The sequence below is a fragment of the Topomyia yanbarensis genome, chromosome 3, assembly GCF_030247195.1.
Source record: "Topomyia yanbarensis strain Yona2022 chromosome 3, ASM3024719v1, whole genome shotgun sequence".
Classification (NCBI taxonomy): Eukaryota; Metazoa; Arthropoda; class Insecta; order Diptera; family Culicidae; genus Topomyia; species Topomyia yanbarensis.
This window is the reverse complement of record NC_080672.1, coordinates 241,727,112-241,741,110: the sequence shown is the minus strand read 5'-3', so window position 1 is coordinate 241,741,110 and position 13,999 is coordinate 241,727,112. Positions and strand designations below refer to the sequence as shown.

Here is a 13,999-nt window from a genome sequence, read left to right as displayed (position 1 = left end):
TTCGCCTCAACTTTTCAACAGCTAGCTGATGAGGAAGGCGATCGAAGGCTTTGGAGAAATCTACATACACTGCATCAATTTGTTGTCGTTTCTCTAATTTATCAATCAGCGTTGACACATAGCTCATTAAGTTCGTCGTTGTTGAGCGCTTTCTAACAAACCCATGCTGATTTGTAGTGATGATATGTTTTACTGCAGGGTAGAGAATATCTAACAGCATACTTTCAAAAACTTTTGGGAGGCAGCTCAGGATTAGCTCATAGCTCATTAAGTTCGTCGTTGTTGAGCGCTTTCTAACAAACCCATGCTGATTTGTAGTGATGATATGTTTTACTGCAGGGTAGAGAATATCTAACAGCATACTTTCAAAAACTTTTGGGAGGCAGCTCAGGCTCCCCTGTAATTTATGACGTCGTGGACGTTACCGGCTTTATGATTTGGTGTTATTAAAGCCTCCTCCTGGTCCCTTTGAACCGTCAACACCACGTAGATTGGTGTAAACTTCGCGTTCGGTGAAAGATGTTACAGGCAAATTCAAGGAGAACGTCGGCCGACTACTCAGGTACGATTCAGACAAAGGTGGTGGGTTATTACTTAGCACACTTTGAAAGAAAAACGAGAATAGATTTGCTGACTCCGCAGGTGTTGTTGAGGTCCTGTCACGGTAGTTCACGTTTTCAGGAAAACCACGGGTGGATGTTTTGTTCCGCAAATAAGCCCAAAATTGCTTCGGCTCGTCCTTCATGTTACTCTCCAGTCGTGAAACGTATGATCGAAAGCAAGATGCATTTAATGATTGAAATTGTCGCTCTAAATCTCGCACAAACGATTCATCATCTTCACCTCTTTTCCGGAAAAATCGTTTACGAGCCTTCCTTAACCGATTTCGCAGATTGCTCAGGTCATCGTTCCACCAGGGACGTTTATTTGTGCAACGGCGCTTTCGCCTTCTCAGAGGCACGTGTTGTTGAAAAAATAAGTCCAATTCACGTTAAAACCTGTCCACAGCCTCGTCGAGAGTACCCAGTGATAATATTTCAATCCAATTGATGTTTGAGATTCTCGCATTTAGCTCGTCATAATCGCCTAGATTAAAATCATACCACACATCTACATCGTCAACCACTGGTGAACCGTAAAGAGTCTCAATGGTCAAAACAAACGGATGATGATGACGATCCAATTTCATTAGCGGTATGGGTGGTTTTAGGATTTCAAAATCACTGGAACTACTTACAAAGGCGTTTTTCACTCAAAAGTTTTTTTCACTCATTTCGCGTAGAATCGGAAAATCGCCATTTCGCGTAAAATCCGAATACGTGCGACGCTTGCTATTCACATAAGGAATCAGAAAAACTTTAGTTTTTGGTTGATGGTCAAAAATTACGGGAGATAAATTTCCGATCGTGGACCCCTTCCAAAAAGGCGTGAATGGGAGAAAATGCCGCAATACCGCCATCTTGTGATGAAATTGCTCGAAAAAAGATTTTTGTTGATATAATACTTTCGTTATAAATCCCATTTAACAAGATCTCGATTCACCTCTTTATTGCGTTAAGAAAACTTCTCTAATTATGCCTATTTTTCGTGCTTTACAGTGGTGTAACTCCTTAAGTGAGTTATTCCACTTTAATTCAAAATGAGTTGTTTTCTACGCATTGGGTACTTTATTTTATCAGTGTAGAAATTGTTGAAACGTAGAAAAATAATTTACTACTGAAAAAAATCAATATCTCGTTTATAAAATATGTAGTAGGTTGGTCCCTGAAGAAAAACCTGTTTTAATCAACCTAGTGGTGCAATTGTGCCTTTCTCAATTCTCTAAACTATGAGTCTATGACTGGTTACGTTCGTTTTAATTATGGAAATATCTAATACATTTAGTACACTTTACACATACACACAATGGTTCGCCAGCCACGAACCTGATGAGCTACGTGTTGGCGGTGAAACACTTGAAACGAAAAAATATCATACTTTATTAATCAGCATTAGTTCAATGTTGTCTTCCTGCTAACTAACTTTGTCATGTGAGGGGGGGGGGGGGGGGTGGAAACCTACGAACGAACCACTCCCCAGCTGAATTCGGGATGCCTTGTGTTATAGCGGTGGTATAAAGATGATGGGGTTGAGAGAGGTGGGGTATGAGTGATGGATGGGGTGGTGGTCTGAGTGGGTGCAAGGAGGGGTGATATATGGGGAATTTAGATTGGTGGTTTAGAAAATACATACACACATACATACACACAAACACACACATGACAGACATTTGCCGATCTCGCCGAACTGAGTCGAATGAGATATGACACACGGCCTTCTGGGCCGGGATTAGCTTGACGATTTTTAGAGTGATTGCATATCCTTTCTATATGAGAAAGGCAAAAATTTCTGTGTGGTTGCACTCTTAAACCCATAACTCCGGAACTGGAAGTCGGATCAACTAAAAATTCAATAGCAGCTTATGGGAGCGTTATGCCGTTCATTTGAAACTAAGTTTGGGCGGTTTGGTTCAGTCAACTCTGAGAAAAGTGAGTGAGTTTAGAAAATACATACACACGTACATACAGACATTGGCCGATCTCGACAAACTGAGTCGAATGAGATATGACACCTCCGGGCCGGGATTAGGTTGGCGCTTTTTAGAGTGATTGCATATCCTTTCTATATGAGAAAGGCAAAAATAGGCACTTATCAGAACAAAATTTCAAAATGTTAGGGAAATTCACTTCAAAAGTATTTTATTGAAAAACTATTTTTTACGGGTCTCGCCAAACTAAATAAAGAAAACCGCCATAAAATAAAAGCCACTGACGATAGTTTAGGAATGGTTAACAGATTTATACAGACATGACTAATTTTCAGAAGGCTTTTATACTTCTATTTTTATTGTTCAGGAGAAATTATATTTATTTAAAAAATCTAGAAGACCACCCAATTTTTTACACCGAAATATTTTTTTTCCCAAAATTAATAGTACTTATTGTAAAAAATTTATTCCAAAGACATTGAATGTCTAGTACTAATGGTTCACAAGTCCTGGATTGTCACCATAAAAAACGATTTGTGGTCCATGGTGCAGTCCGTCTTAGACAAAGTTCCCCTACTAATATAACATCTTTATTTACCACCAAACCAACTGTCATTTCAAACAGCGAAGTAACAACTATTACACCAAATACCTCTAAACCAACAACAGCATTAAAGAATCAAATACCGATGACGAAGGATTTACAACAGCGACCCGTAAGTATAAGAAACAAACAAGAACATCGAACCGTATACATCATGAATGCAGTACCGATGACGACATGGACGTAAACGAAAATACGAGAGAAGACGAACCGAATGACTCCCAAGGTGCGGCAGAGAGCGTACCCTATTTTTCACCACCAAGGAAGAGGATCTCAACACGCAGCAGCAAGCTACGTCAACAAGACCCGATGGACACATGAAAGTGAATTTTAAGTTTTACATATTGAAAAATCAATAAAGACCCACGGCTCAGTTATGCTAACGCGTTGAGCCGTGTCAATAAAAAACTAGGAGTGGATAATGTCCGGGACATAACCGCGGTGTTGACGTAGGACTAAACTTGGGCATATCATATGACATCCATGGATAATTTGAGCCAATGCACTTTTTGAATGAAGGTTTACTGGAAATTTCATGTCAAATGAGATTGCCACAATCACTGATTTTCTAGGACTTGCAAAAACCTTCGGGTTTGTAGATTAATTTGATAAACATTTGCTTATATGAATCACTGGTACATGTACAGAAGAATTGACAGGCGCAAACTCAATCCAAGTTATTAAATGGAACTTTCTAATTCAATTCTTTCTCCATTATGTTTTTATCCTAATAAGAACGGTTTGCAGATAACTATTTTTGGTGATACCAGACGAGAATCCTTTCTAACGATTCGAACCTTGCCCGAATTCGCTTCTGCTGCGTACATACACGAACATTCCCCTTTCGCAGCTCACATCGAATGAGCATTGTATATCGCAATGCGATCTCTTTTATAAACTTCTTAGTGCAGATGGAAGTCCATCCTTTTGTGCGACAAATGAAAATATTTTCATCATTCTTTTTGGTGGGGCTTTCGCTTAGTAGCAGGGTTGCCACATTCACTAATGTTCTTGAAAGATTTGCAAAAACCTACGGGTTTGTAGATTAATTCGATAAACATTGGTTTATATGTGTCACTGATAAAGTACAGCAGACTTGACAGGCGCAAACTCAATCCAAGTTATTAAATAGGACTTTATAATTCAATTCTTTCTCCATTATGTTTTCATCCTAAAAAGAACGGTTTGCAGATAACTATTTTTGGTGATACCAGACGAGAATCCTTTCTAACGATTCGAACTTTGTCCGAATCCGCTTCTGCTGCGTATATACACGAACATTCCCCTTTCGCAGCTCACATCGAATGAGCATTGTATATCACAATGCGATCTCTTTTATAAACTTCTTAGTGCAGATGGAAGTCCATCCTTTTGTGCGACAAATGGAAATATTTTCATCATTCTCTTTGGTGTGGCTTTCGCTTAGTAGCAGGGTTGCCACATTCACTAATGTTCTTGAAAGATTTGCAAAAACCACCAATCAAAGCAGGCTAATTAATGCTTTTACAAAATCTATCAAAATTTACGGTGAAATCTACGGAATCTACTACACAATTGTTTTAATTATTTCCCAACGAATCGCGCAAAAATCTGTTTGTTCCGTACAGCACAGCGCAAATAATTGACGTTGGAAAACAAATCGGCAACTTCAGCTGCCAAACACTTAGACACGATCGAAGCAAGCATTTTCCGTCAAGGTCACTTTTCTGACTCAAACTTTTGTAGGTATTTTCTTGCTTCCGTCCAATTGGTCAGTTTATTAGTTTTATCATACATTTTTCGGATATAATTATAGAAAATAACTAACCCGATAAGAGGGAAGTTATTTTCCAAAACACGAAATGGAAATTTCAATTGTAATTCTTCTGAGAACGATTTTGTGGTTCTAATAAGAACCGTTTGTTGTGAATATTATTTCGCCGTTTCCCGCTCGGTATGATGATTAATTCGCTTGGTATGGATAGCGCACAGATTGGAATCTTCCAACAAACTAACCAGGCAGGCCTCGCTGGCTTCTTACAGGGCTATTACGGCTGAGCTCCGGAAGAGTAGATCGGTTTTGAAATGCTGTGCAATCTCACGAACCAGGCACTGGAAGAGCAGCTGGCGAATTAGTAACTCTGTCCACTTCTGAGAGCGACGAATTTCACGCAGGGCGACGACAGTTCTTGGTTGTGCAGCGCCCATAGTTTTCGGCCAGCATCAACCCTAGAAAATTTCTCCAAGTGGTGCACCATGGAAGCTAATTTCCTGGGTTACATCACCAGCTACAGCCTTAAGCTAAGCTGATATTTTGATGCACTCGCGCTTTCCAAGCCATACGCTTACGGAAAAGAATAAACACTTTGTTTAATTAAACACAGTTTGTTGCTGCCAGCAGCAGACGGCGACGCTATTATAGAAAGTAAAGGCTTCCGAGTATGAGTCATAGTGAACTACTGATTCATCCACCGGGGTCTTTACTCTCGCGAGCGTGGAAAGAATGTTTTGTTTAGGTCTGAGACTCTCTCAGAGAGAAGTCTACACAGACGAAATGATAAAAGTCTTTTGCGTCAGGTCGGATAAGTCAGTCGTGAAAAGTTAATTAGGGTTCGCACGCGCAACAGGCGCGCTGGCGAAGAAGCGAGCCGGATAAGTCAGTCGGATAAGTGAGTCGTTTAAGTTGTTCTCGCCCGGCCGCGTTAGGTCAGTCGGATAAGTAAAGACATATCAAGTATTCGAAAATCTGTGCGATATTTGTGCGAAAGAAAACGAAATAGCTTACGTTGGACCGAGTCCGGTATGGCAAGTCTGTAAGGAAAATCCACCCTGCTCCCGTCGTACAAAACCAGTGGCCACCGGCGGCCTACGCTACATTCTGGTGACAGCGGATTTAAAGCCGCAAAAGTGAAAGGCTAGGAAACGCCAAAAACGATTGGAGTAGGCAGTGAGTGAAAGTTGTGGATTAGGACATATCTTAGAAAGTTTGCTTGTTGGTGGTAACCAGTTTTAATGCCTGAAATAAGTCCCGTCGCGAGGAAACCTTAACCATAAGTGTAGTCACCTCGACTAGATTCGTGAAAAGCAGAAATTCGGCGATTTCTGATTGTGTTAATATTGAATGTGAAGAAAAAAATTCTCCACCTGTCTGCGGAATTTTATGGTGAAAACTGAAGAAAAATTAACAAATCACGAAAAATGCGATAGTTTAAATGTGGAAAAAGGCAAACACTCAGCATATCTGATCGATTCAGTGCAAGTTTCTTTGTTCACAAAACTTCGACGGAGTGCGTCAACGATCTCTACAAATACATATGCGCTTGCTACGAGTTTGAAAACTGAGTTTGCAGAACGCATTTATGTCTGGAGTCCAAAACCAATTACAAAAGTGAATAACACGAAAAAAAATAACAGACGAAAAAGGATGCAGTTCAGGTAAGTGAACCGTTTCCACTTTATTTGCAACATTTTACTCGGCATTTTAGTTATTCACTCCCTTAGAGTCCTTTGATCTGTCATGTTCATATTAATGACTCAAAAAGTTTAGTTCAGCCAAAAAAAAAATTTTATTGCCTGAAGAAAAGTTACAAACTAATACTTTTCATATTTCTCATCTTGATTGAGCGCTGACATTTGATGTTTCTCATCTTGTTGAGCGCTGAGATCTGTCCTCTAATTCGAACCATCGAATTTTAAACAGCTATCACTTTTTAGCACAGCCGGCAAGTTTGTTAGTAACCTCATGGACTTTAATCAATAAGTTCTCTTAAGGAAAAACTTTGATTTTTGGAGATGAAGATGAAAAATGCGATCTCTCGCAATATATTTCGCTTTCAGCCCATGTGGTAACCATAATATACTGGGTTTAAAGTAATTATTCAAGCAAATAATCATTAATTTTCAGATTGATGACAAATTAACAATAAATCGATGACAAATTTTTTATACTAACACTAAACAGACCGATAGAAATGGCAAGTCCAAGCTATCAGGTCAGTTTGTTTTATTAATACCAACCATCCTTAAGGATATAAGGATCACTGGTTAAAGATCCACTGAAAGCGCTACCAGGGTATCATGACCCGGAGCAGCACATTGTAGGTGACACGCAAAAGTAGCTGTCCAATTTAATTTATCCATTGCGTCGACGAAAATCGTCGCAAGCAATGCAGTTGTTTTCTAAACAAACGAAACCACGGTCAGACGTTGGATGCCGCATATATGATGCACACAGCACCATAAGTACTGGTGTTTTCCTTTAACGAGTTAATTAATAAACAAAAACGTACGAGCTACGTTTTTGATCGAGACCTGGGAGTAGGTCAAGTTCATGCTATAGCAGCAGCGTTCTGTTTCACGAAAGTAACGTTTTTGTTACGTATGCCTTTGATGTCGCCCGTACATTGGGGGTCACAGAGCAAGCAATCAAGAAACAACAATAATAAACATTTCTTCCACCCACTATATATGAAATTGAGAAATCCAAGAGAAGAGATAAATTGATTCTTTTCGACTGTGGAAATTGTAAGAACGGGGAATGTTTTCGGCAGTGCAGTCACGTAAGAATTTGCGTCGATTCTAACTTATCTTCGCCGACGTTTCGATCCGTGGTTGGGATCTTCTTCAGGGCCTAATTTATTGCGGAAAATAACTGTTGTATTACATGTATTACACAAATAAACATAAAAACCTAATGTTCGCGAAGTGCTACTCACTCGACAATATTCGACAATGTCACGGTTCGTTTTGCATACGGTAAACTGTCAGGTCTGAGAGGGTTAACATCGGGTGTTTTCACTGTGGGACATATCATAGTTTGGGGGATCGTATAGTATGGATTTTGGTAGCAATGAGACAGTATAACTTACGGAGTTTACTCATCGAGTTTGTCGGTCTAAAATGGATTTAAAAATCGCTCCAATTGAATAAAACAATTCCTTGAGAACTCGCACTTGGTCACTATAAGCAGTAGTAATGGTTCGAATCTATTTTGGGTGGGTATTAGTGGTGTTTACTTGTTGGAGAGCGATCGTGTTTCGAGTATCGATCTCTCTCATTTTTCTAATGGAATCCAGGATGTTTGCGTAGGCGCTGTTTAGGTTGTCGGTGTCTGTACGGCGGTTGACTGTGTGGGGAGTAGTCGAGATGTGACACATCTCTAAGATCGGGAGAGCACTGGATTTGAAGCTGGTGTCAATAATTGTGGGGTTTTTTTAGATCGAAACGGTGTTGGTGTGAGATGCAATGTTCCATGAGAGCGGTTCTCTCTTTTAGCTCTTGTATTTGATTATCGTCATATTTTTGACCATCTGCTAGTCTCTGATCTAATTTGTTAATCAGAGATTGGTGTCCATACATACGTGTTTTTAACTGGTTTCGTGACATTCCGATATAGTATTGGTCACAGTTAAAACATGCTATTTTGTAAATAATGTTGTTTTTCTGCATCTGAAGGAGGGGATCTTTGGCTGTGGGTAACAGGGATTTGACTGTGTACCTGTTGCTTGGTGCTGTTTTTAGGTTAGGTATGTTGCGATGTAATGTTTTCCTGATCATTTGGGTCAGTCCATGGATGAAAGGTATAGGTTTGTATATGGTTGGTTCTGACTGCGAGACTTCGTTGATATTATTGTTCGGTGATTGATGTAGCATGCGATTGATGAACTTTATGGGGTAGTCATTGCGTATGAGATGATCGGTGATGACTATATTTTGTTGATCAATGCTGCGAACAGTGCTAAGTTGACGGACCCGGTTGATGTAATTGGTGGTTAACCCGACTTTCTGATCCATCGGGTGAAATGAATTGAAATTTAAAAGTCGTCCGGATGATATTGGTTTGGCATACCAATCAGTTTTTATAGTGTTGTCATCCATTCGTATGACCAGGAGATCCAAAAATGGTAGTTTTCCTGCTTGTTCGACTTCACACGTAAATTGAATGTGTTTATTATAATTGTTGAAGGTGTCTAGTATTTCTTGTAATTTATTTTTGTGGATGAGTAAGAAAAGGTCATCAACGTATTTTCTGATATGTTTGGGAGGGATATTAGCGATTTTAATAACGGTTGAGATCAAGTTCTCCATCACTATATCTGCGAGTATGGGCGATAGGGGACTACCCATAGCTGTTCCAAATCTTTGGTGGTAGTATTGACCACGGAAGCAGAAAAAACTTGTGTCTATCAGGAATTCAACTATTTCTAGAAATAGATCCAGGTTGATGTCTGTGTGTAGCTTTATGTTGTCCCACATCATAATAATGTCGTGTATAACCAAGTCTTTAGGAATATTGGTAAACAAAGACACTACATCGAACGACACGAGAAGGTGTTCGGGTGGTACTTTTAGACTATTTACGTAATGACAAAAGCTTATGGAGTCTTTTGCATTGTACAAGCAGTGTAGAGATTGTTGAAGGATGTTGGAGATATGTTTGGCGAGCTGGTATGTAGGTGATGTCACGTTAGGCACTACTGGACGTAAAGGCAGGTGTGGTTTATGCGCTTTGGGTTGACCGTAAATTCGTGGACAGGTTGCATTGTAACTGGTTAATCGATGTTTTGTTTGGCTGTCGATGATGTGGAGTTGGAACATTCTCTGGACTATATTGTTATTTTGACGTTGATATTTGGATGTTGGATCTGCTTTTAAGGGTTGGTAAATATGTTCATCAGTGAGTAGCTGTTTCATTTTGGTGTTGTAGTCTTCTATATACATTATTACGGTCTTATTGCCTTTATCTGCTTCAGTAATGAGGACGTCCGGGTTTTCTTTCAGGAATTTGTTCGTTTTGATGACCGCCTTATCGCAAAACTTTTCGAGTGGACTCCTTGTATTGTTGTGGTTTGAACGGGTAATGAAATTTTGAATGTGGTTTATAATCTGGCACCTTGTCTGCTCGCGTATGTTTTTGTCTATGTGTATTGCTAGGATGTTCTCTACATCGGCAATGAGATGGAAAAACGGTATTTTGTTTATCCTGGGGTTCGGTAATGCGTACTTTGGTCCAAGACTTAAAAGCGTGTTTACTTCGGTGGGTATTTTTATATTAGTGGCATTGAGTACGGCAGTTTCGTTGTATGTCGGTAGTTTACGTTGGGATTGTTGTTCCGAAATGTGGAATATGCGGCGGTATTTCTGGTGTGTTTTGTCAACCTTGCGTTGATAGTTCCTGTAGTAGGCGAATTCTTGTGTGTAGAAGTAGTATTTGTATGTTTCAGGAGACGTGTGGTCAATAATTTGTTGTTTGAGGACGGTGATGTTATTTTTAAGCGTTTCAATATTATGGAACGTGTCTTGGATCTCGATGTTAAGGAGGGTTTTATGAAGACTTTGAATAGCATTGTCGAACTTTTTGCAGAATGGACTTCGCCTGGCCATACTTATGACCGATTTGTGCGTAGAATGATGTTTGTTCAATGATAGCCATACTTCGAGGTAAATTGATTCTTTTCGACTGTGGAAATTGTAAGAACGGGGAATGTTTTCGGCAGTGCAGTCACGTAAGAATTTGCGTCGATTCTAACTTATCTTCGCCGACGTTTCGATCCGTGGTTGGGATCTTCTTCAGGGCCTAATTTATTGCGGAAAATAACTGTTGTATTACATGTATTACACAAATAAACATAAAAACCTAATGTTCGCGAAGTGCTACTCACTCGACAATATTCGACAATGTCACGGTTCGTTTTGCATACGGTAAACTGTCAGGTCTGAGAGGGTTAACATCGGGTGTTTTCACTGTGGGACATATCATAGTTTGGGGGATCGTATAGTATGGATTTTGGTAGCAATGAGACAGTATAACTTACGGAGTTTACTCATCGAGTTTGTCGGTCTAAAATGGATTTAAAAATCGCTCCAATTGAATAAAACAATTCCTTGAGAACTCGCACTTGGTCACTATAAGCAGTAGTAATGGTTCGAATCTATTTTGGGTGGGTATTAGTGGTGTTTACTTGTTGGAGAGCGATCGTGTTTCGAGTATCGATCTCTCTCATTTTTCTAATGGAATCCAGGATGTTTGCGTAGGCGCTGTTTAGGTTGTCGGTGTCTGTACGGCGGTTGACTGTGTGGGGAGTAGTCGAGATGTGACACATCTCTAAGATCGGGAGAGCACTGGATTTGAAGCTGGTGTCAATAATTGTGGGGTTTTTTAGATCGAAACGGTGTTGGTGTGAGATGCAATGTTCCATGAGAGCGGTTCTCTCTTTTAGCTCTTGTATTTGATTATCGTCATATTTTTGACCATCTGCTAGTCTCTGATCTAATTTGTTAATCAGAGATTGGTGTCCATACATACGTGTTTTTAACTGGTTTCGTGACATTCCGATATAGTATTGGTCACAGTTAAAACATGCTATTTTGTAAATAATGTTGTTTTTCTGCATCTGAAGGAGGGGATCTTTGGCTGTGGGTAACAGGGATTTGACTGTGTACCTGTTGCTTGGTGCTGTTTTTAGGTTAGGTATGTTGCGATGTAATGTTTTCCTGATCATTTGGGTCAGTCCATGGATGAAAGGTATAGGTTTGTATATGGTTGGTTCTGACTGCGAGACTTCGTTGATATTATTGTTCGGTGATTGATGTAGCATGCGATTGATGAACTTTATGGGGTAGTCATTGCGTATGAGATGATCGGTGATGACTATATTTTGTTGATCAATGCTGCGAACAGTGCTAAGTTGACGGACCCGGTTGATGTAATTGGTGGTTAACCCGACTTTCTGATCCATCGGGTGAAATGAATTGAAATTTAAAAGTCGTCCGGATGATATTGGTTTGGCATACCAATCAGTTTTTATAGTGTTTTTATAGTTATTTGTGTAATACATGTAATACAACAGTTATTTTCCGCAATAAATTAGGCCCTGAAGAAGATCCCAACCACGGATCGAAACGTCGGCGAAGATAAGTTAGAATCGACGCAAATTCTTACGTGACTGCACTGCCGAAAACATTCCCCGTTCTTACAAGAGAAGAGATATACATGCAAAATGAATTTTAGAAATGCTACACCTATCAAGTAGATATGACAGATAGGGTAAACCAATTAAGAAATCGCGTGGTGAAGAAAACTGAAAAGTCTACGAAAATTAAACCAATCGACGAGGCAAAAATAAGGTCTACGTCGTTATCAAACCAAAAAGGCGATAGAGTAATCAAGACTACTAGTCATTTAATCAAAAAACCAAAAGAATTAACGAGAAACCGATTTTGTAAGTGACACGCAAAAGTAGCTGTCCAACGTTTCATTCAATATGAAAACCGTCTCGCACAAAAAAAGCATATAATGCAACCCGACCTCCTGGCATAAAGCCGGAGGGTACTAAGTCGGTCATTCGAAAACACAGAAGGTTCGAAAATTAATAAGAATTAATCATCACCCAATACCAGGGAAACATACATTGTTAGTATCGCTCAGAACAAGCCTCTGACGAATCAATTTAAAAATGGGAAAGCACACAGCACGATATGTGTTTGTGTTTGCTTTTATCAAATTAATAAATAAACAGAAGCGTACGAGCTTCGACTGAGTTTCACATTATCAATATAGATTTGATCCCAATCTGGGTACTGCTAGGTACAGTTCACATTCCAAAGTTGCATTGCAGCAGCTGTTTTTTTAACACTTTCGAGCGATTCTTACCAATCTCCTACCAGGAGCTTCATAAAAAGCACGACTGCGAAGAGCCATTGGTGGCATGCTATAGGTTGCCATAAAAAGAAAAAAAAAATAAAAACAAACCCATGCACCCATGAATTCTTCGCTCCGCTATGCAGCACAGCTGTTTGAATAAACAACGGCAGAACTAACTACATAGCGCAAAACAGTTGGAAGAACGAATTAAATGTCAGGTTCGAGCAAATGCAAGCGTCGAAAATTGAAGGTCAGGTTTCAATAACTTGACCGCGAAATTAATAACTTAAAACCATGTAGGCCATTGGAATACGGTGTTTACCTGTGGGTAAAAACACTGTTATATGCTGACTATATTATGTCACCCGTTGCTTTGCGCAAAGTGACTAATTCATCACTTTATGAATCACGTGCAGTTATGATGTAGTTTATTTAGCCAGCCTTGACCATAGTCAAGCTTACGTTAGAACATCAGGGTGGCTTAATTATGATTAGCAAAATATTTTTTATAAGGTTTTGTTAGAAAACACTTCATAGGAAATTTAAAATATAATTGAATCGGCTATAATGCGTTGGAAATATATCGCTGTGAGCAAGATTAGGGTGGTTCGTTTTTCATTGATTGTTAGAAGTCAATAAAGTTTTGATACCACTATAATTTATTGTTTGGGGCAATTGAAATTAATAATAAAAGAATACACGATTATTGAAAAATGGATAAATTAATAATATTGAGAAACTTATTAAAAATCGCATGGCAGCAGAGTGTGCTGTGGAACGAAAATATTTCAATAAATATAAAAATATAATAATAAAAGGATTTAATCCAGTTAATATTCCAATTATACTTAGTAATAGCTAGCAACCATATTAAATATTTATTCTATTTTGAAAAGATGGATTACGAGTTTCCGAAGACGGAAGCAATTCAATGCATTCCAGAATTTGATGGATCTACCGATGAGCTAGATGCATTCATCTATCATATAGAACACTTTGAAAAGCAAATACCCCAGGGAGTGTCACGAGATGAGTTGATCTACGTGGTACTCTTAAAATTAAGAAAGAATGCAGCAGCCCAAATATTGAAAATTAAAGCCGATACTTGGCCAGAATTAAAACAAAATTTAATAAAGAAATTTAGTAAACGAGAACGGATAGAAGGGGTAATTTCAAAAATTGAGACCCTTCGACAAAGTCCGAACGAATCGTTTAAAGAGTATAAAATACGGGCTGAAATAATAAA

The 13,999-nt window shown here is 39.1% G+C and overlaps 2 protein-coding genes across 20 annotated transcripts in view; one reads left to right on the top strand and one right to left on the bottom strand.

The window, feature by feature from the left end:
* The window catches only part of LOC131689361 (cell adhesion molecule Dscam2), a 1,607,414-nt gene that overhangs the window by 575,111 nt on the left and 1,018,304 nt on the right, over window positions 1-13,999 (top strand). The gene's annotated exons all lie outside the window — the stretch shown is intronic.
* LOC131689363 (uncharacterized) lies at window positions 7,108-9,237 on the bottom strand. The gene is made up of 2 exons (XM_058974410.1): window positions 7,979-9,237; window positions 7,108-7,907 (listed from the first exon to the last, which is right to left on the bottom strand). The coding sequence occupies exon 1, from the start codon at window positions 9,234-9,236 to the stop codon at window positions 8,304-8,306; it is 933 nt and encodes a 310-aa protein (XP_058830393.1). The 5' UTR covers window position 9,237; the 3' UTR covers window positions 7,108-7,907; window positions 7,979-8,303.

Bases quoted from the DNA above. Each gene is read 5' to 3' on its own strand.
- LOC131689363 (XM_058974410.1), bottom strand. From the start codon at position 9,236: ATGGGTAGTCCCCTATCGCCCATACTCGCAGATATAGTGATGGAGAAC.